General features: G+C 49.8%; 1 protein-coding gene across 3 annotated transcripts in view; it reads right to left on the bottom strand.

Moving 5' to 3' along the window:
* The window catches only part of ANKRD52 (ankyrin repeat domain 52), a 1656133-nt gene that overhangs the window by 398727 nt on the left and 1234920 nt on the right, over positions 1 to 22486 (bottom strand). For all 3 annotated transcript variants that reach the window (XM_069653745.1, XM_069653746.1, XM_069653747.1), the window contains one exon: positions 17691 to 17778. In XM_069653745.1, coding sequence (XP_069509846.1) covers positions 17691 to 17778 — 88 coding nt within the window. The remainder of the gene's footprint in view (positions 1 to 17690; positions 17779 to 22486) is intronic.

Here is a 22486-nt window from a genome sequence, read left to right as displayed (position 1 = left end):
AAAACAGAATGGCTTGATCCGGAAAAGTACTTCGAAAAAAAGGCTTTAAGGGATTAGCAGAATGCCAACCCGTCCTTACAAAGGAAGATCTCATAAGGCAGACAATTCCCAAATCTTGTCAATGCCATACAACACTCCTTGGGAGATAATTTCATCATTCAGTAGAAAGGAATCGCAAATTGAAGAATTTCTTGACGTCCATTTACTCTGGAATAGCCAAAACCTATAGGTTTAGCAGCCTGAGAGGGTGGTTGTTCTAGGACTAACACCACCCTCCTAACTGGTACGCCATTGATGTGCAGTATCATGAATCCCACTGTGGTAATGTTCAATGTAGAATCACAGATCTAGCCACTCTGTTAAGACTAGAACTCTGCAAACACAAGCACATACTGGTTTGCATTGGCCACCAACAGCTAGGTCACAGCAGCAGCAGGTTTCTAATTCCAAAGTGGCCATCACCCAACTGAAGCTAAACTGCAGAGGGAAAGATAATTATGACAAAAGAGGGTATTTATATTTTATACCTTTCATTATAGACTGCGGAAAATCTAAATTACTCACCGTAGTGACTAACGTACTCTTAGTCCTAAATCCCCATTCCTCCATACTGCATGGGCGTCCCTTCCAAGGGACGGGAGATTGAACCTTTTTCACCATAAAAAACCTTCTTCCCCTTTAAATTTAGAGGCACATGGGGGTGTAGCCCAGGGAGCATGCGCAGCCCTGACTCCGCCCTTCGGCACCACACCTCAGTCCCCATTGATGCGTCGACAATATATTTAACATTGCCTAATGTTAGGGAGAATTATCTCTTTAGGCTGAATTTCCTAACCTAGTGAGTCCCCCAGCAGCTTTGCTTTTTTTTCCTCCTGCCAAGAGTGAGACTCTTCTTCACCCACTCTTGGACATGATTTATGGTATTCCTTTGACTGGTAATGTGTTTTATGGGCTAAGGGGTTCTTTACTCCATAGGGTCTCATGTGTTTTTACTATGTGTGTTACACAGCACCCTCCGTGCAGTAACACAGAGGTATCATAGTGACACCCCACCATAGACCCCATACCCTGGGACTGACTACTGTCTCCCAGGGCATGTAAAGTCACCATTGGCTTTACTAGTCCCAAATTATTAACAGAAACCAGTACAAACCATTATATTGTGGACGTACTGGTCGGGGCAATTCGATTGCCCCGGGGTCTGTTAGTCGAGGGGGCACGATCGTGTTTTGGCTGGTGGCAGTGGAAACTACTTTTTATATTCAACCGCAAATATTTCCCTATGGGATATTCCCATTGTTCGAGGCTACCAACTTTAATTATTTAATTCTCATAGCCTCGAACATACTGCTGGTTTATTTATTTAATATTAATTTTCCGGTTGGCATTTTTTGCCAAGACTCAATTCTAAAATGGCGTTTGTGTTCTCTTCTGTGACTCCAACCCAAGTCGAGCCCTTTGTTCCACTTTTTGGCGGGCTTCTCCACAGAAGCCTCCAAAAGTGGTGCCACTCTGTCTGGGTACCACAGGAAGTGTGGGAGGGGGTTTAGGCACCCTGGACTGAGTTACCTTGGTAACTCAAGTCGCACTCTTGTGTGATTGGCCCAAGTGGTGAGCCGGCCGGCTCACCACTTAGCATGTTTGGTTGACAGCTAGGCTGAGTGAATGGGGGTATGCTGCACAAAAGCAGGGCTTTGGGGACTGGAACTTCAGAAGTCGCCACAGGACTTGAGAATCCGACGAGGGAGAAGCTGAGCCGACCTACCACGACGATACCACCGGTGGAGCCCTGCAGAACCGACTCACCACTTCCCGACGACATAGAAGATCTCCCGGCTGGAGAGGCTTCTTCCCCTGACTGGTGGGCACAACCAGTTTACCTTTCTTTCTTCGCACCCCAGACCCGTTTGTGGTCGAACTGCCCGTGCCAAGCACCCCGGCGGCCGGATAGCCACTCACCACCGAACTGCGAATCAACGGACCGCTCCTTGTACCTGAGAAACTCCGCGGCTGGTTTCTTCCCTGGCAGTGCAACGGACTCCTGTCTTCCTCCATGACGAGATCCTCTCTTCCCCCGGACGAAGCACCGACTTGCATCCGCTGCCAGGAACAACTGCCCCCGCTCGAGTGTTCTCACTACTTTAAGGTAGCGTGTCCGCCAGGCCTCCCTTTCGAAAGATTGCTGCAAGGTAATAATAACTCCTTAACCTTCTGGACTGGGCTGGCCGCCTTGATCCTCTAACTGGTCCCTTTCTTTGGTCCAACTCCTTTTTGAACCATTAAAAGACTTTTGTGCACTGCAACCGTGTGACCTTGGACACATTTCGTTTCGATCCTCTTAAAGCGGATCCGGCCTACTGACTCTGAATTCACGGTTTTACTTTGCCTTCCTCTCTTGTTATGTTCTTGTAAAAGTGTTGGGATCTGTTTCAATTTGTTCTCTGCTTTTCTCTCCCTTTTTAAAACGAACTATTAGAGTGCCATCTACGTTAAGCGCTCAACGCAGTCTGAAAATAAGTGGGGCTTTACTTAAGACTTGTCTAATATTCTTTTAAGGGAGTGTATATCTTTTAGTGACCGTGTTTTTGAATTGCTTACTATTAGTGCCTGTGTGTTTTTCTAGATGTGGTTTTAAATAAATAATTATATCTCTTTTACACCAAGCCCTAGTCAAGTGTTTACTTGTTCTATTGTGTGCTCTTGACCCATTGTGAATACTCTATATACTGCCTAACTCTTCTTGAGGTAAGCCTGACAGCTCAGCCACAGCTACCAAGTGAATCTGTGTGGTACAGACTGCTACCAAGTAGGTTTACTGCCAAACACCTGTAGTATTAAATCTTTTGCAGTGGTCCCAGAGGGAACTGCACAGGTTTCTGCCTAACACCTAATGACACCAGTATTATTAGGGGGGAGGTTGGTGGGACGTATGGAGGAAAGGGGACGAGTACATTAGTCACTACGTTGAGTAACTTATAATTACTCTTACTTCCCGTCCCCTTTCCTCCATACTGCATGAGCGATTACAACTGAATGTAGCCCCAGGGTGGAGAGGAGACCATCCTTAAGCAAATAGGTTCCTGAGAACCGTCTGTCCGAAAGCTGCATCGGATCTAGAGCCGGCATCCAAACAGTAATGCTTGCAGAAAGCCGAGGGAGTGGCCCAAGTGCCCGCCTTGCTTATGACTTGCCAAGGGACATGGCGCAGGAATGCGATGGCTGTTGCCTTGGCCCTGACTGCGTGGGCGTGCATGTTGGCCAGAAGCGGCTTGTACTGGCCCTCGTACGCTTCCTTGATTGCCTAGACCATCCAGCGGGATATGGAGGCCTGATAGCCTGGTCTTGAGCTTCCGAAAGTGACAAACAGGGCGTCCGACTTGCGGAAGCCCTTGGTCCTGCCCAAGTAGAATTTCAGGGCACGCCTGACATCCAAGCAGTGCAGCGCACTCCGTGCTTCATCCTTAGGATCGGCTAAGAACATAGGAAGGACTATTTCCTCGTTCAAGTGAAAGCAGACCGCACCTTGGGCAGAAATGCTGGGTGTGTGGCAGGACAACTTTGTCCCACTGAAATGGAATTCGCTGACTCTACGAGCCGACGTGAGGCCTACTAGTAAGGCCATCTTGATGGTGACCAGCCGTATGTCGGCGGACACCATCAGCTGAAACGGTTTGTGCGCCAGGGCACCCAAGACTATGTTGAGGCCGCACACAGGGTGTGGCCTCTTGACGGGCGGGTAGAGCCATGCGAGCCCCGTCAAATGTTCCTTGTTGATAGGATTGGAGGAGGAGGAGAACATCCCCCTCCTCAGAGTTCCTGTAAGCCCTGATGGCTGCGAGGTACGTATGGCAGGTGTCCACCTGCACACCAGAGTGGGCGAGGTGCGCCGAGAAGGAGAGCATGTCATCCAAAGTACATACCAGTGGGTCGATTTCCTTGGGAGTCTGCCCAGTGGCAGAATCTGGCACATTTACTTTTATACTGGACCCTGGTAGCCTTGCTCCTTGCGCCCTGTATAATTTCCAGATAAGCCTGTGAGAGGCTGAGGTGCCGAAGCGTTACCTGCTCAGGTACCATGCTGCGAGGGCTAGTTTCAGTGGCGCGGGGTGGATGACCCTGCCCTCCCTGCTGCGCCAGAAGATGTGCTTTGCCCGTCGGGAGGTGTATCAGAGGCATCTCCGAGAGGCTGAGCATCTCCGAAAACCATGGCCTGGCCAGCCACCAAGGAGCTATTAGAATGATGTTGAGTTGGCGAGACTCCTTGATCTTGCAAATCACTCTGTGAATAAGCGGTGTGGGCGGGAAGGCGTAAGCCTTCATGCCGTTCCACTGAAGCCAAAATGCTTCGCCCAGGGAGCTGGGGCCCTGTCCCTGAAAAGAGGCGAACTGAGGGCACTTTTTGTTGTGCCAGGTGGCAAAGAGATCCACCTGGGGATGACCCCACCTGTTAAATCTCCTGAATAACGAGGTTGTTTAGCTGCCACTCGTAATTGTCCACTCCCAACCTGGTGAGTCTGTGCGCCTCCAGGTTGGATTCCCCCGGGAGGTGGACTGCTGTGAGGTAGATGTTTTCCAGGGCCCACTCCCATATGCTGACAGCCAGTCTGCACAGAGGATGGGATATGGTGCCTCCCTGCTTCTTGACGTAGTACATGCTGGTCGAGTTGTCTGTCTGGATGAGGACTACCTTGCCCCTGAGAAGCAGAAGAAATGCTCTGAGCGCTAGCCAGATCGCGTTCAGCTCTAACCAATTGATGTGGTATTCCTGCTCCTGTCCAATCCAGGTGCCGTGGATTGAGAGATCGTCCAGGGTCACTCCCCAGCCCTTGAGCGAAGAGTCTGTGGTGATGGTGGCCTGCGAGGGGTGGCCCAAAGGGCTTGCCAGTCCGTAGGTTGCCGTCCCTGGACCACCATGTTAGGTTTGGGTGGAGAGACGGAGGAACGTTGATCATCTCGGATTGAGAGCCCTGTTCCTCGTTCCATGAGGCCTCGAGGTGCAGCTGAATCCTCCTCATCCTCAATCTTGTGTGGGGGACGGCTAATAGGACCGCCGCCAAGAGACCGAGGAGATGCTGGTACCACCATGCCGAGGTCACCTCTCTGCTGAGGAAGTGGGTGGTGGCCCTCTTGATGGCCGAGATCTCGTCCTCCGACGGAAATACCTTCTCGGAGCACATGTCCCAAATGAGGCCCAAGAATGTCAGAGTCTGCGTGGGCTGCAGCTGCGAGTTCTTGAGACTGAGCGAGAAGCCCAGATCGTGCAGTGTGTTCATAAGGACATGGGAAGAGTGGTGAACCGCTTCCGGAGATATAGCCCTGACGAGTCAGTCGTCGAGGTATGGGTAGATGTGGAGGCCCTGCTCTCTAAGGAGGGCAGCCACCGCATTCATGAGCCTGGTTAAGACAGGGAGAGGGAGTCACAGAGGTCACGGAAGAGTACAGAGGAGGAACAAGGAGAGTCTAAATGTATATTGAGGTCACCAAGGAGGAGGAGTTGAGTGGTAGAGGCCAGGAGGGAGGAGGAGAGGTCTGCCAACTCAGAGAGAAATTAGGTGATTTGACCAGGAGGCCCCCCCTCCGCCCCCCCTCCGCCCCAACGGACTGGGAGGATCTGGGTGCAGAGAGGATCTTGTAGCCATCAGGGAGGAGAGTGTCAAAGCTCGTGACGGAGCTGGCCGTGAACCATGTCTCAGTAAAACCAAGGACATCAAGGTCTAGTTCTTCAAGGAGGTGGCAGATGTCAGAGGAGTGTTTGACAGCAGAGCGAGAGTTGAGAGCTATAAAGGCTGGCGTAACCATCTTGAATTTTTGTAGGGGTAAGGAGAGGTTGAGGGTGGAAAGATCCAGCACAACTCTCAGGTCCGCTTGGTTCTTCTTCTGAATGGCGAAAATCCTGGAGTAAAAGACCAAGCCTCGCTGGGAGGCTGGGACTTCCTCCACTGCCTGGCTCTTTACGAGCGACTGGATCTCCGCCAGAAGAGTTGCTGTTCCAACTTGAGGGAGTGGAGGAGGGAGGAGACGCTGGGATGGGATGGGTAGGCGATACCCCGTGGACACTACAGAGAGGATCCAGGGGTCCCTGAAATTCTGGTGCCAGAAATGTTCATGGAGAGCAAGCCTGCCCCCCACTGGATACACATGGACTCAAAGATGCAGGTGTTAAGACGGATTTCTGAACTCTGTCCTGGTGGCGCCGAAGTTCAGAAGGCCAACCTAATTATTTGGAACAGGGTAACCTCTGGACGAGCCAGACCAATCAAGGTAGCGATCGCGGCGGTCAAGACTAGGTCTCAAGAGGGGTGAGGGTGACTGAAAGCCCGCAATGAGCACACAGAGCAAGAACACTTACAAACTACTCCAAACAGTTGTTATATTAAACCAACACATACCATATCAACACAATATATATACAAATACGACAGTCTCAAGCGTTAGATGCACGAAATGGGTAGTCCACCTAAAAGGGAAGGAAGACAGGCAGTGCGAAATAATGCTTAGACCCAGTTCGCCTTCAGAGGCACCTAACTTAATGGAAGTCCGAGCCCTGCGAAGAGTGGAGCCTTGTGCTCAAAAGTACCTGCACGCGCTGGTGCCAACGGGCAAAAGGAGAAGCTCTTCGAGGGAAATCAGGCAGTTCAGTTTAGTGTACAAAAGAAGAACAACAAGTTCCGCGACTCAAGCGCAGCCTCCACAGTGGGCAGAAGCAGAGCGCGAGTACGGAAAAGGGTGCTGTTTGACACAGCGGGGAAAAGCAATGGGCTCCTGCAGGAGGGCGACCAGATCCTAGCTATGCTACTCGCAGGTCCCCGATGCAAGCAGACCCAGGCTTCTCCGCGTCCGTTTCAGTAGCTGGCAGGTTCAGAAGAGCAGGGAACGCCTTGTCGTCGTGTTGAGTAAAAAGACGTCCCAATCGAAGAAACCCGCACAATTTGTTACCACAGCAGGGCAACGGAGCGGCCGTGTGTATCTGAGCCAAATGTACACTACTCACTTCAGACCTGGGAACGCCAAGTGTACAAAGCGTGTGAGAGTGACAAGGACTCGAAATACTAAACAACCTGGCGGCGGTTACAGAGCAAGACTCCCGTGTAAGCTGGTCAGTCAGCTGGATGGCCCAGAGACGCTTCCGAAGGCTTACTGGCAGGAGATGGTGAAGATGCCGAGAATAGCTGTTCCCGCTATTCCAAGGGTCGAAGTACCAGTACAGGCCTTCTGGTTTGATCAAAGGTGAAAAGGGTTTCACAAGACGACAGCAGTGCAGAGGAGAAGTCCTTCAGCGGATCACCAGCGATTCCTCGGTTCAGCCTCTTGGTTGCAGGATACTTGGCTCCTGTATTCCTTCGTTCGTGAGAACTCAGGAGATCGACATGGTAGTGGTGTTTCCAGCCCCCTCTTATCCACGGTTCCCTTCGCGCCAAAACGGAGGGGACCCAATGGGAGATCCGCTCATCAACACTCACACCATTCGTGGACCAATCACGGACAACGGTGGTCCCAGGCATTCAAACCACCCTAGACTCTCTGGCACCCAGGATGTGTATTGGGACCAGACATCCCAGCCCACATGCTGGAGGCACACACAAGACATGTAGAAGCCCGCGAAAGCATCCGTGTTTCGCGGGAAAGTACATGCCCAAATAAGGAAGGCCCCGGGTCGGCTCGACCTGGGGAAGGTGAAGGGAGCAAGACGGTCAGCGGACAGGACAAAGGAGCCTCGTGGTCTGGCCATTTTGGGAGCCAGGCCACCATTTTGGGTTAAGCGCGAGAAATGTGCTTAGAACGCCAAAAGGAGCTCAAAACACAAGAAACGATCGCTGCCACCATTCCCGTCCCTGAATCACTTGCACCGATCAGATACAATCCTAAACGAGTATCTAGGGCCTGTAGAAGACTAGAGACCCAAGAGAGCTGTAACTTAGCTTACAGTGCCCTCTTGTGTCATGTTGCACGAAAGCCGCAACATGATAAAAGAAACTACGGGAAACAGCGTTCCCCGGTACTGACTGTCTTAAGGGCATGTCAGTTTCCCCGTAAGAAAGGAGCGAAAGCCCAGAGGAGTGTGGCAGAAGGCTGCACTTCTCTGGCAAAGTCAAGAACAAGGTGAAAAACAACAGCAAAAAGTTTAGGGGTTGCCACATGGAAGGAAAATTACCTACAATTACGAAATCTTTCCTAACACTCGCCCCTCCCATACTATGGACAGGGGGAACTAATCCACCCCTGGATGAGTCTCTTGTTCAGGTCGGTTAAACATTCTGGACAACCCATCAGCATTGCTATGTTGGACACCTGGCCTATGCTCAATAGTGAAGTCGAAGCCTTGTAGACTTATGGACCACCTAAGCAACTTTGGATTCTCCCCCTTCATGTTCATTAGCCACTTTAAGGGCTTATGGTCAGTTTGCACAGTGAAGTGGGTCCCATAGAGGTAGGGCCTCAGCTTCCTTAGAGCCCACACAACAGAGAAACATTCTTTCTCTACCGTGGACCATCTGAGCTCTCTGTCCTTAAGCTGGCGGCTAATAAAACCAATAGGGTGTTCCTTACCCTTCTCATCTACTTGTGATAGTACAGCTCCTATCCCAGTGTCAGAGGCGTCCGTCTGCACGATAAAAGGTCTTTGATAATCAGGGGCCCCGAGGACAGGGGCCTGGCACAAGGAGTCTTTTAAGCCATTGAAGGCCTTCTCACACTCGTCGGTCCAAGTTACCTTCTTGGGTTTCTTCGGAGTTGTGAGGGCAGTCAGAGGGGCAGCTATGGTGCCATAGTCTGCCACAAAATTGCGGTAATACCCCGTGAGTCCTAAGAAGGCTCTCACTTGGGTTTGCGTAGTGGGGGTAGGCCAGTCTTGTACTGCTTGTACTTTACTGGGAAGAGGCTGTATCCTCCCTCCACCTACTTCATGTCCAAGGTAAACCACTGAGCCTTGTCCAATCTGGCATTTACTAGCCTTTATGGTCAGGTGTGCTTTCTGAAGAGCCTGGAGCACAATCCCAGGGTGTTTCACCTGGTCTTCCCAGGTGGCACTGAAAACTGCTATATCGTCCAGATATGCAAGACAGAATTCGTCCAACCCATTCAACACATGATTCACAAGCCTCTGGAAAGTGGCAGGTGCATTCTTCAACCCGAACGGCATTACCCGGAATTGGTAAAGGCCGTCTGGAGTAGAAAATGCTGTCTTCTCCTTGTCTATTTGCCAATAGCCAGCAGTGAGGTCAAACGTGCTGAGGTACTTGGAGGCACCCAAAGTATCCACCAGCTCATCTGTTCGAGGCAAGGGGTGTACATCTGTCTTGGTGACAGCATTCAGAGCCCTGTAATCCATGCAGAACCTCAATTCAGAAGTGCCTGCCTTTGGAACCAAAACGACAGGGCTGGACCAAGGACTACTAGAGGGTTCAATCACCCCAAGGTCTAACATCTTGTTGACCTCGGTCTTAATATAAGACCGTACTTTGTCTGACATCCTGTATCCCCTACTTTTGGTAGGTACACTGTCTCCTGTGTCTATGTTATGTTTGCACCAAGGTGTCAAACCAGGCGACTGTGAAAACAGGGGGGAAAACTGCCTAAGCAAACTTTTCACCTCAGCCTGCTGATCAGAAGTCAGGTGAGGGGCCACTCGGACACCCTTAAAGGAGCTATCTGAAGGACCGCTTTGGAACAGGTCGGGGACAGGTTCAGACTCTTCTTCCTCAACGTCTGAAGCCAGTAGCAGTGCTGCGATTTCGACTCTTGGGACGAAAGCCTTCAGCCTATTCACGTGAAACACTTTTGGAGCCTGTCCAGGCCTTCCAAGGTCCACTAAATAGTTAACCTCACCCAGGCGCTCCACCACTGTGTAAGGGCCTGACCATTTGTCCTGTAAAGCTCGAGGCCTTATGGGATTCATGATCAGGACTTGCTGACCAGGTGTAAAGTTGATGAGGGAAGCTTTCTGGTCGTACCAATGTTTCACCAGCGCTTGTCCTGCCGTCAATTTATCACTAGCCAAGCCCATCAGAAGTACCATCCGTTTTCTGAGCCCAAGTACATAATCAACTACGTTGGTAGTAACAGGGGGAGTGGGCATCTCCCATCCCTCTTTGACGATGGCTAAGGGTCCCCGTACGGGATGACCGAACAGAAGGTCGAAGGGGCTGAAGCCAACACCCTCCTGTGGTACCTCTCGGTAGGCAAACAGTAAGCATGGTAAAAGAAGATCCCATTTTCTTCTCTGAGGTTCCTCCAGAGCCCCAATCATGCTCTTTAACGTTCTGGTGAAACGTTCCACCAGACCATTGGTCTGGGGGTGGTATGCAGAAGAGAACTTGTAGGTGACCCCACATTCTTTCCACATAGCCTGCATATACTTCGACATAAAGTTGCTGCCACGATCCGACACAACTTCTTTAGGGAAGCCAACCCTAGTAAATATGCCAAGTAAAGCTTTTGAAACTGACTTGGCAGTTACAGTTTTCAATGGGATGGCCTCAGGATATCTGGTTGCATGGTCGACCAGCACCAGGATAAACCTATTGCCCGAGGATGTTTGCGGGTCAAGGGGACCAACGATGTCGATCCCTACCCTTTCAAATGGTACCCCCACAACTGGGAGCGGTACCAACGGAGCTTGGATTGTCGCGCCAACCTTATCAGACAACTGGCAGGAGGCACAACTCCTGCAGTGACTTTCTACTTGCACCCCCATCTTGGGCCAGTAGAAGTGCATGGATAACCTTTGCTTGGTCCTCTTCATACCAAGGTGACCAGCAAGGGGAACTTCATGCGCCAACTGCAGGAGGAAGGGCCTAACAGCAAGGGGAACCACCAACCTCCTATGGTCTCCTTCTGTAGACTCTGTGGGCTCACTATACAGGAGTCCACCTTCCCAATAAATCCTATGCGTCCCAGGAGGTACACCCTCAAGCTGGGAGCAGGCCTGTCTCCTTAGGCCTTCCAGAGATGGGCACTCACGTTGGCCTTTACTGAATTCGTCCCCATCAGGACCTCCTTCAACTAACAAGTCTTTTAGTTCAGGATGATCGTTGGGGTCAAATACTTCAGGCATCGCCACCTCCTCGTCAGGCCCGGGCGATTGACCAACTTCCTCCACCGCAGTGGTAGGCGAGCTCGGGGGAATATTCTCTTTCCCTCGTCTTGACTTGTCGACTCCTTTCGCCTTGAGTTTCCCCTTCGGCTGGGGCAGCGTATTGGTCTTGGCCAATGCTGCCCGTGCTTGAGACCGTGTGTAGGGTCTTTCGGCAGTGTCTCCTACGAGCCCTAAAGCTCTGAGATCATTACCTAACAAGACCTTTCCCGGGACGTTTCTCTGAATGCTCACTGGAATCCTGACTGATGTACCATTTAAAGTAAGATTTACAGGTATTACTGGGAACATACGGAGTGGGCCGTCAGCCAACTTAGTGGGCATCAGAGTAGCTCTGGCAACTTCCTCTGAGTCTACCAACGTAGAATCCACTACAGTGTGACTGCACCCACTATCCCTAAGAGCTGGAGTATCTACTCCATTGATCAGCACACTGTCTTTAAAGTAGTGCTTGGTATTATCCGGAATCCTAGCATAAGCCTCTGCGACTTTAGGCTCCCAGGAACCCAGGGACACTAAAACTACCTCAGCCTCTATCCCGCTGGGAAATGAGCCTGAGGAGAAGGATGCTCCTGTAATCTCTTCTTCCTCGTAGGAGGAGAAGGCCAGATTAGCGGAGTGGACCCCCAAAGGTCTAACCTTACACCGGGGATCCCCCTACACGTGGTCAGTTGCTCCACAAGCAAAACAAGATCCATTGGGTCTGTTTACATAGGGAGGCTTATTGTAACCAGAGTTCTGTTTCGGAGGCTGACCTCCACTACCCTGTGAGTTCTCTTGTGTCTTACCCTTATTTTTCTTTTTGTGGCCCTTATGAGAAGAAGATTTATCAGATTCTCCACCCTCCTTATCTTTGGACTTTTTCCCTTCCTCCTGCTTACCAGGATGAGTTTTGTCCTTATGGGACACTCGATGTGACACCCATAAGTCGGCTGCAATGGCCAGCTTCTTAGGATCTATCTCCTTTGAATCGGCCAAATGCTGCTTAAGCTCCGGGGAAGAAGATGCAAAAATGTGTTCCAGCATGACAAGATTTATCATGCCTTCGAAGGTAGAAACCTTATAACCTTCGACCCAGCCAGTTAAGTTTTTCAAGGATTCAGTGACATAAGATACCCAAGTACCACCTTCCTTTTTCTTATACTCTCTGAAACGTTTCAAATATTGGGCCGGAGTCTTCCCAAACTTTAAAATGAGAGTTTGCTTTAACATTGCGAAATCAGCTCGCTCAGCTTTCGACATTTCCATAATGGCACTACAGCCAGAATGGGGCAGTCTGCTGAGTAACCAGGCAATCTTATCAGCATTGTCAACTTGTTGAACTTCGGATGCATACTCAAACACATTCAGCCAGTCCATAATGTCATTCCTTTCCTAATACACACTGAGCAGATCTTTCGGAAACCGTGGATGAGAGGAAGCCCCAGACCCATGTCCAGGACCCTTGGACCCATTTGCAAACTGAAGCTTGGCCAGTTCCAACTGGTGATCCCTGTCTTTTTGTTTTTCTGCCTGTTCGATTTTTAGTTTGGCTATGCTGAATTCAAGCTCCTGCTGCCTAAACCGCAGCTCTTGCTTCTTGAATTCAAGCATAGCCTCCCCATCAGCACTGGCAGAGGAAACATTAGACATCTCGTCCTCCCTGTCCTCGTGGTCGCGATGGATCAGTGCAGCGGCAGAACCGTCGGTTCTACCAGTGAGAGCAGCCCCACCTCCTTCCGCACTGTCCTCAGAAGTTATAGCGTCAAGCTGCGCTTCTTGCCACGCCACGATTCTTTGGATCATTTCCAATTTCGTGCCTTGAGAGGAAACACCTCTCTCTGCACACATCTTTTTCAATGTTTCTGATTTGGAAGCATTCAAAGTTAACAAGGTATTTGTTTCCATACTGTTAGATAGGACTATGGCCTTTTTAAAGTTATACTACAACAATTCACTACGTGTCCTGGATGGAATAACCTGAAATGCCTTAGTTTGTGCACAACACTGGATACCTTCAGTCGTATCCCACCGCTGTACACCAATTTGTTAAGACGGATTTCTGAACTCTGTCCTGGTGGCGCAGAAGTTCAGAAGGCCAACCTAATTACTTGGAACAGGGTAACCTCTGGACGAGCCAGACCAATCAAGGTAGCGATCGCGGCGGTCAAGACTAGGTCTCAAGAGGGGTGAGGGTGACTGAAAGCCCGCAATGAGCACACAGAGCAAGAACACTTACAAACTACTCCAAACAGTTGTTATATTAAAAATATATACACATTCATTTCAAGGCCTTTAAAACAATGACCGTAGCGAGAAAATCACAATATAACGATAGTAAACCAACACATACCATATCAACACAATATATATACAAATACGACAGTCTCAAGCGTTAGATGCACGAAATGGATAGTCCACCTAAAAGGGAAGGAAGACAGGCAGTGCGAAATAATGCTTAGACCCAGTTCGCCTTCAGAGGCACCTAACTAGATGGAAGTCCGAGCCCTGCGAAGAGTGGAGCCTTGTGCTCAAAAGTACCTGCACGCGCTGGTGCCAACGGGCAAAAGGAGAAGCTCTTCGAGGGAAATCAGGCAGTTCAGTTTAGTGCACAAAAGAAGAAGAACAAGTTCCGCGACTCAAGCGCAGCCTCCACAGTGGGCAGAAGCAGAGCGCGAGTACGGAAAAGGGTGCTGTTTGACACAGCGGGGAAAAGCAATGGGCTCCTGCAGGAGGGCGACCAGATCCTAGCTATGCTACTCACCGGTCCCCGATGCAAGTAGACCCAGGCTTCTCCGCGTCCGTTTCAGTAGCTGGCAGGTTCAGAAGAGCAGGGAACGCCCCGTCGTCGTGTTGAGTAAAAAGACGTCCCAATCGAAGAAACCCGCACAGTTTGTTACCACAGCAGGGCAACGGAGCGGCCGTGTGTATCTGAGCCAAATGTACACTACTCACTTCAGACCTGGGAACGCCAAGTGTACAAAGCGTGTGAGAGTGACAAGGACTCGAAATATTACACAACCTGGCGGCGGTTACAGAGCAAGACTCCCGTGTAAGCTGGTCAGTCAGCTGGATGGCCCAGAGACGCTTCCGAAGGCTTACTGGCAGGAGATGGTGAAGATGCCGAGAATAGCTGTTCCCGCTATTCCAAGGGTCGAAGTACCAGTACAGGCCTTCTGGTTCGATCAAAGGTGAAAAGGGTTTCACAAGACGACAGCAGTGCAGAGGAGAAGTCCTTCAGCGGATCACCAGCGATTCCTCGGTTCAGCCTCTTGGTTGCAGGATACTTGGCTCCTGTATTCCTTCGTTCGTGAGAACTCAGGAGATCGACATGGTAGTGGTGTTTCCAGCCCCCTCTTATCCACGGTTCCCTTCGCGCCAAAACGGAGGGGACCCAATGGGAGATCCGCTCATCAACACTCACACCATTCGTGGACCAATCACGGACCATGGTGGTCCCAGGCATTCACACCACCCTAGACTCTCTGGCACCCAGGATGTGTATTGGGACCAGACATCCCAGCCCACATCCTGGAGGCACACACAAGACATGTAGAAGCCCGCGAAAGCATCCGTGTTTCGCTGGAAAGTACATGCCCAAATAAGGAAGGCCCCGGGTCGGCTCGACCAAGGGAAGGTGAAGGGAGTAAGACGGTCAGCGGACAGGACAAAGGAGCCTCGTGGTCTGGCCATTTTGGGAGCCAGGCCACCATTTTGGGTTAAGCGCGAGAAACGCGCTTAGAACACCAAAAGGAGCTCAAAACACAAGAAACGATCGCTGCCACCATTCCCGTCCCTGAATCACTTGCACCGATCAGATACAATCCTAAACGAGTATCTAGGGCCTGTAGAAGGCTAGAGACCCAAGAGAGCTGTAACTTAGCTTACAGTGCCCTCTTGTGTCATGTTGCACGAAAGCCGCAACATGATAAAAGAAACTACGGGAAACAGTGTTCCCCGGTACTGACTGTCTTAAGGGCATGTCAGTTTCCCCATAAGAAAGGAGCGAAAGCCCAGAGGAGTGCGGCAGAAGGCTGCACTTCTCTGGCAAAGTCAAGAACAAGGTGAAAAACAACAGCAAAAAGTTTAGGGGTTGCCACATGGAAGGAAAATTACCTACAATTACGAAATCTTTCCTAACAGCATGTAATGCTTCTTTCCCTCTAAGGCTGTCGCAGAGGAGGGGGACTGGAAAAAGCCATTACTCACACCCCCCCCCTTTTGTTGCTTGCGCCGGTTCTGAGACGGCGAGCGGTCAGGCAGCCTGGATCACTGCTCCTGGAAGCCACGGAACCCTCCACACTTACGCCCCCTGTCGGAGCGCTGCTGTGACTGGGTGTACGACTTGGGCGTGGTCTTTGTCAAGATGGATAAAGACTTGGCCGTTTGTGAGATATTTTTCTTATTGTCCAGCTCTTCGTCTGTGGTGGAGTGAAGAGGACCACCCCCTCGAACGGTAGATCTAATATGCGTTCCTGGACATCCAGGTTTAATTTTGTCGCCCGGAGTCAGGCTGTCCTCATGTCCGTGGCAATACAGATGGCACGGCCAGAGGTGTCAATATGGGCCACGGTGGATTCCATAAGGTCCTGCACCACCAGCTTGGCCTCAGCCTGCCCCGCCTTAAAACGTGATTGGCACTGCATAGGGAGTTCCGGGAGTGAGTCCGCAATTTCCTGCCATAACCTTTGGTTAGCGGCAGCCAGCATGGCATCAGCGTTGGCCTGACGAAGATGCAAGGACGCGTTTGAATAGAGTTTCTTGCCGTATGCGTCCTGGATCTTCTCCTCCTTGCCTAGCAGCACCGCAGAGGAGGAGGCTGCTGATGACTGAGGCTTGGAGTATAGCGATGCCGCAGCGATGACTGAGGAGTGAGGCTGAGGATTGGCCGAGAGCCCTCTGCCGGCTGCTCAACCTGGGTTTGGGGTAGGCCCAAGTACTCCACCAGCCCAGCAAGACGTTCGTGGAAGGCCCTGGCTGAGGATGGCGTGTCCGGATCCTCCTCCTCATCCGTATCCTGTGGATCAGGGGGATCCTGCAGAGGTGAGAGAGTAGCCGGAGCTGGAGGCTGGGGTACAGTGACCGCGGCCGGAGGCTGAGGAGGTGGCTGGTGCGGAACTACCTGAGGAATCGGCTGGGGAGCCAGAGGCAGTGGCTGCACCGGGTGCACCAGCAGGGGCGCTGGAGGTGCCGCTAGCATAGTCGGGAGGACTTCCTTGATGGTGTCCTTGAGGATAACCCCCATCCGAGGTGACGTCATGAGCCCGAGGAACCTCTCAAAGAACCCCTCTTCATTGGCCAGAGAAGTGGTAGGGGGTACTGATGGGGTAGCCGGGAGCTGCTGGAGCCGTTGCATACCCTGCCCATATGGACGCAGTGGGAAGCTGCCCTGCACATAAGAAGGATAGGCTGTAGACCACTTATCTCGTTCTTCGCCGAACTCCTGGAATGGCGTCGGACAGGTGCATCTGCCTGGCGTGACGGCCATCTTGTCGAGCTGCCTGCCATGTGCCTGCAACGTGTTGCTCAGCTTGCTGGGCCCAGCCTCCTCCAAGACTCTTGCGTATGGATCACGAGGCCTACCCTGCTCCTCAGGCCTAGGCCCATTAGGCATGGCACCCTCGACTCCGTTGCGTTTAGGCGCCCCCTCGGAAATAGTGCCGGTACTAGGGTGTAGCCCCTCAGCCATACTGCCGGTACAAGGGCGAAGTCCTTCGGATGTCAATCCGGTACAAGAACCTTCCGGTCCCTCAACACTGCCGCCGGGAGGATCCAAGGATCCCTCCGCCCGAAGGCCGGTAGCTGGAGCAGCCTCGGTGCACGTGCTGGTATAAGAACCTGAACGGTCCCTCCCGTGCAGGAGTCTCCTAGGGAAGGAGTCTCCTTTGCGGGGTGTGATAGAAAATAGCGGCCCTACCTCGGGCCTGGCTCAGTGTTTCACAAAGTTCTTCAGGTATTCTGGAGGCGACTTTGGAAAGAGCTCCCTCCACCTGGCAGGTCTGTTCTTCAGCGCTTTCGATGACAGCAAGCCACACACCGTACAAGCCTGCCAACCGTAGTCTCGGCCAAGGCAACGTAGGCAGAGGGCGTGGGGGTCTGAAGTTGGGAAGGAGCGTGTCGGCTGAGAACCGAGTACCTGAATGATAAAAAGACAGAAAAAATACAAAGAAGAAGTATCCGCACATGGAATTACATGGCCAAAGCCAAACCCAGGAGTGCTGGTGAATTCGGCACGTTCCTGTTGACGCGGAAAAGGGGACAGGGGTGTGGCCCCGGAGGGTGGAGTCAATGCAGCATATGCTCCCTGGGCCACAACCCCAATGTTACTGGTGAAAAAGGTTCTGTCTCCCGTCCCTTGGAAGGGACACCCATGCAGTATGGAGGAAAGGGGACAGGATGTAAGAGTAGGCAGTGGTACTGATAAAAGAACAGACAAGAACTGATCCTTTTCTCTCAAGTCATATGAATAACATCTTTGTTGGGGGCCCAGGTGTGAAGGAATGGCTCGGTTGGGTAGGGAGTACCTCTCTATAAGTGAACTTTTCACTCTCCCCACCCTCTCTCTTCCTAATTTCCTGAATAGCAAGAATTTACATAAGTGAAGAGCAAATTTACTTACACGGCACAGTGCAATGGGGTGAAAGGGTTTCCTTCCAGGTAAGCAAACTGATTATGTTCAAGTAACATTTCCAGACAATCTTCATGCCCTGAAGGGGGACAAAACCAGAATTAGAAAGAAGATAATATGATGCCTAAAATGTACATCACTGTTATAGCTATTTTCAATGTTCTTGTTAAGGTCCGCAATTAAGAGTCTCTCAGTAGACCCCAGAATACATAGAAAAGCATCACAAATGTAGCATGATACTTGCCTGAAGTTTGTATAAATGGTTGAAGATGGACCATGAAATAGGAAGCATGCCTTCAGGCTGTTTAAGAATGCTTCAAATATACAAATATGTCAAAAACAAAGGGGCTGCATGATGCCCACTCTCTGCAAGGGTCCATTGTATATTGTTATGATGGATTTCCATAATCAGCCCTGGGTGGAGGGTTTTGGGAGGCCTCCCTATCATGGTGAGCAGGGAAGAGACAGTTTAGCCAAACCCAATCAAGGTAATTTAGTAGAGCGGAATGGCTTAGTCTCAGGAAGGGTGTGAGAGTAGTCTAGCCATACCTAGATCTAGAATTAGTCCAAACAGAGCAGCATAATAGTTCCATTTATACAGGAAAGTATATAAAAATACAATCGTTTATTAGGTCTTTCAAATACACACCAAGCAGGTGAAACCTCTAGTCAAATATTGTCACATCAACATTATAAAACAGATACATTAATTTTACCCTTTGGAGAAACAGAATAGGATTGTATTCAGTAACCAGTGAAACACCGGTACACACTCAGATTAATTAGCAATAGAAAGAGCACTTCAAGAAAATCATAGAACAGCTTCCCTCGCTGTATGAAGTCCAACCCTGAGATGGCTTGGAGACATGTGTCCAAATGTCACCAGTTCGAAGTATATATTCACAGGCGGTTTTATGAAAAGATTGGCGATGCCAGTGGTTATCATTAAAAAAGTTAGATATAGTTCAGCTAAGTAAACTCACTGACTCTCAATCCGCAGGATAGTCCTAGAAGGGATCATTGACTGGGCTTCCACCAACCAAAGTAAGCAAATAGCGATTTAGGCACAGGACTTTATGCCCATATGGAGGACAGGGAGAGGGGACAGAAACAAGTGGTTTAACTTGCACCCCTGACACAGAATCTCTCAACGCACAGAGTAAAACCCAAGATAGACCTCACAAACAGAAACCTGGCGAAAAAAGTAGACCGGGGCCATTTTGACAAAATGGTCCCCCATGAGTTCTGTACTGCAGCTCTGTACTGCAGCTGAGGATTCAGCCTGCAGCAGAAAAAAACAATGGTAGGAACATTTACACCACTGCCACCAGCCATTTAAAGTGTAGGGAGTGTAACAGAAATGTTACATGAGAGTAGGCTAATGGGCTACTAAGTATCCCCCCCCCCTAGCACTCCACATAAGATGGTGTGTACTGGACCTACCCAAGAGAAAAAGTAAAGTCAATTTCAATGTACTATTCTAGGGAACTGTAGTTCACACAAGAAAAGGTATTTAAACCTTAAGAGAAATGTAAAGGACTTCTCAGTGACACTGCACTGAAGGTGCTGTGTGTCACCATACAAATGGTAGATGCCTATGGAGTTTGTCAGACTCCAAAAACAGTAAAACCACAGAATGCAAATCAGGTTAAAAACATGAGAGGGAGAAAAAGGTCTTGCTCACTCAAAATTAAAAAGTCATAAGTCCAGCAAAAAAGCAGGGGGTCTCTAAGGTTAAAGGGAATTAGCAGAGAAATAATATATGTTATTTTATTTATATCGCGCTCATACACAAGGGTTTCAGAGCGCGACCAAGCAAATGGAGTGGAACAAGGGAGAATAAAAACAAATGATCTTACTAGGCCCAGTCATTTTAAGAACATGCAAGTGCATGGAAAAAGGAAAAAGGGGGGAAAGTGCGAGGAAGGGGGGAGAAGTGGAGAGTGCGGCAAAAGGAGAGAACAGAATAAATAGTAAGTGCAATAAATAATTGCAATAAATTTAATACAGGCAGAAGGCAAGTGTGTGATTTGTCAGATAGGGTATATCTGATAAGTGCATAAGAAAAATGGGGGAATGTATGCTTAAAGATACAGATCCTAGTGTAAAGGGTGGCTCGGAGGCAGTGCAGGAGGGTGAGCAGGTACCTGGGCCTGAAGAAAAAGGGTGGCCAGGAGCATGGTGCCGAGGGAGAAAAACAGATCAGCAGGGGAGAAGAGGGGCAAAGGCAGAAGCGAAGAGGAAGGTCTTAAGGTGCTTGCGGAACAGGAGATAGTTCTCCTCAAGTTTCAAGGTCGCCAGCAGGCTGTTCGAAAGGGAGGCCCCCCCGCCGAAGACCGATCTACCCCCAGCTTGTTTCTTTGAAAAATGACTGACCCTGAGGGATTTAGAAGTAGAGGAGCGAAGGGCTCGAGAGGGGAGGTATTTACAGAGGGATAGTTGAGGGTATTTTTTGACCCATGCCCCAGAAAGCCTTGTGGACAATACAGAGGGTTTTAAATGTAAGCCTTGCATCCACTGGGAGCCAGTGAAGGGATTTCCGAGCTGGAGAGACACGATCCCAGGGCTTGTGGCCAATGACAAGTCTTGCAGTCCTGTTCTGGATAATTTGTAAAGGTCGGAGAGTGGAGGCAGGTAGATTTACAAAGAGGCTGTTAAAGTAGTCCAAACTCAAGAGAGCCAGAGCTTGCGAGACAAGGAGCTTCTTTGGGAAGGAGAGGAAAGGCAGAGTACCTCTAAGGAGGTGCAGTAGGAAGTTTGACTTTTTAGAGACATCAGAGATGTGTGTGGAAAAGGAAAGTGTGGAGTCAAGGATGACACTGAGATATTTAGCCTTGCAGGTAGGGGCAGGAGGGGGTCCAAGGGAGGCCGGCCAGCGTGAGGGGAAAGGATGGTGAAAGTGTACCAATGTGGAGGATCTCAGTCTTGTTGGCATTTAGACAAAGATCGTTGGCGGCACACCAATTTTCAATGGCGATTAGGAAGTCGGAGATGAGGGAAGAAGACGAGGTGTCTGAGGAAAGCCTGAAAATGAGTTGGTCGTCATCAGCATAGCACTAGAAGTTAGAGCAGAACATGGAAATGCAGTAGGCGAGAGTAGCCAGGTATTGGTTGAAAAGCCAGGGCGAGAGGTTAGACCCCTGAGGTACACCACAGGAAGAGAGGGAGATAGAGGAAAGGAAGGCACCAAGTTGTACCTGGGATGGGTGGTCAGAAAGGAAAGAGGTCAGCCAGGCCAGAGCCTGATCAGTGATACACAGGTTGTCACGGAGACGATTTAGCAGGATGGTATGGTTGACTGTGTTGAAAGCAGAGGTGAGATCAAGTAGGATGAGGACAGAGTCAAGGTTGGAGAGCAGGTCTTCATGCATGTTCAGGAGAGCAGTTTCCGTGCTTCTGGCAGCTCTGAAGCCAGACTGGTGGTCATGGGGAGAGCCAACAGAAGAACATGTTACTTACCCCTGGTAACCTTCTTTCAATTGGATGTTCCTCCCATGTATTCCTCATCTTATGATATATCTCTCCAGCTTTGCTGCTTCGGAGACCATAGGCTCTCAGAAAGTTAGAGTGTAATAAACGTAAATTGTACGGCGGGGTAGGCTTGGAGGAGCGATGAGGAATACGTGAGAGGAACATCCAATCGAAAGAACGTTACCAGGGGTAACTAACTTGTTCTTTGAATGGATTAGGTCCTCCCACGCATTACTCATTTTATGATAGACTCCCAAAGCAGTAACAATTTGGATGTGGGAGTATCAATCAATTTAATCATGGACCGAATGGAGGACGGCTTTAGCAAATAGTCCTCCTTGACTGGAAAAAGAATCCAGGCAGTAGTGTTTAACAAATGTATGAATGGACGACCAAGTGGCCGCTGAACAGATGTCATTTATTGGGACACACCTTTGAAGAGCCGCAGAAGTTGCCATGCTCCTTGTGTAATGAGCACTTATGCCTTCCGGCGGGTCCTTACCCGCAAATCTATAACATTTGCCAATGGTCAGGATAATTCATCTGAATATTGCTGGTTTGTTGACTGCCGGTCCAATTTGGGGCCGGTATACTTAATAAAAAGTTGATCAACCTGGTGAAATTTAGCCATTCTTGAAATGTAAAAACGTAAGCCCTTTTCGGGTCTAATCTATGTAATCTCTCCTCTTCTTTACCTGAATGAGGAGGAGGATAGAAAGTTGGCAACGTTATCCTTTGTGACAAATGGAAGGCAGAGACTACCTTTGGTAGAAAGGATGGTTTTAACCCGAGGATGACTACCTTTATAGTAAGTAGTATGAGGAGGCTTGCAAGAAAAAGTCTGTAACTCACTTACACTGCGGGCTGTTGTAATTGCAATAAGTAAGACCGTTTTCAATGTCAAGAGCCTTAAAGAGCATGAATGTAAAGGCTCAAATGGGGTACATGTCAAGAATTTTAATACAAGGTTTAGGTCCCAAACAGGTGCATTAAATAGAACTGGAGGGTATACATTAGTAAGTCTCTTTAGAAATTGTACAAACAAGGGGATTTTAAAATAGGAATTCTCTTCTGAGGAGCGCTTACAAAATGTAAAGCGCTGCCAGGTATCACTTTAGGGTTCCAATCTGGATCCCCAGATTGGTTAAGTGTAATAGAAAAGAAAGCACCATAGGTGTGCCACATTGGAAAGGATCCACATTCCTATCCTTTCATCAGTTGATGAACTTTTTCCGATGGCAACGGTAGTATGATTTAGTTGCTGGCCTTCTGGCCGAAAGCAAAATCTCTATTATGTCACCCGGGAGGTCCCAATC

This window comes from Ambystoma mexicanum, chromosome 3q, assembly GCF_040938575.1.
Source record: "Ambystoma mexicanum isolate Mex_15411 chromosome 3q, UKY_AmexF1_1, whole genome shotgun sequence".
In the NCBI taxonomy this organism is placed as follows: Eukaryota; Metazoa; Chordata; class Amphibia; order Caudata; family Ambystomatidae; genus Ambystoma; species Ambystoma mexicanum.
This window is presented reverse-complemented; position numbering and strand designations above follow the sequence as displayed.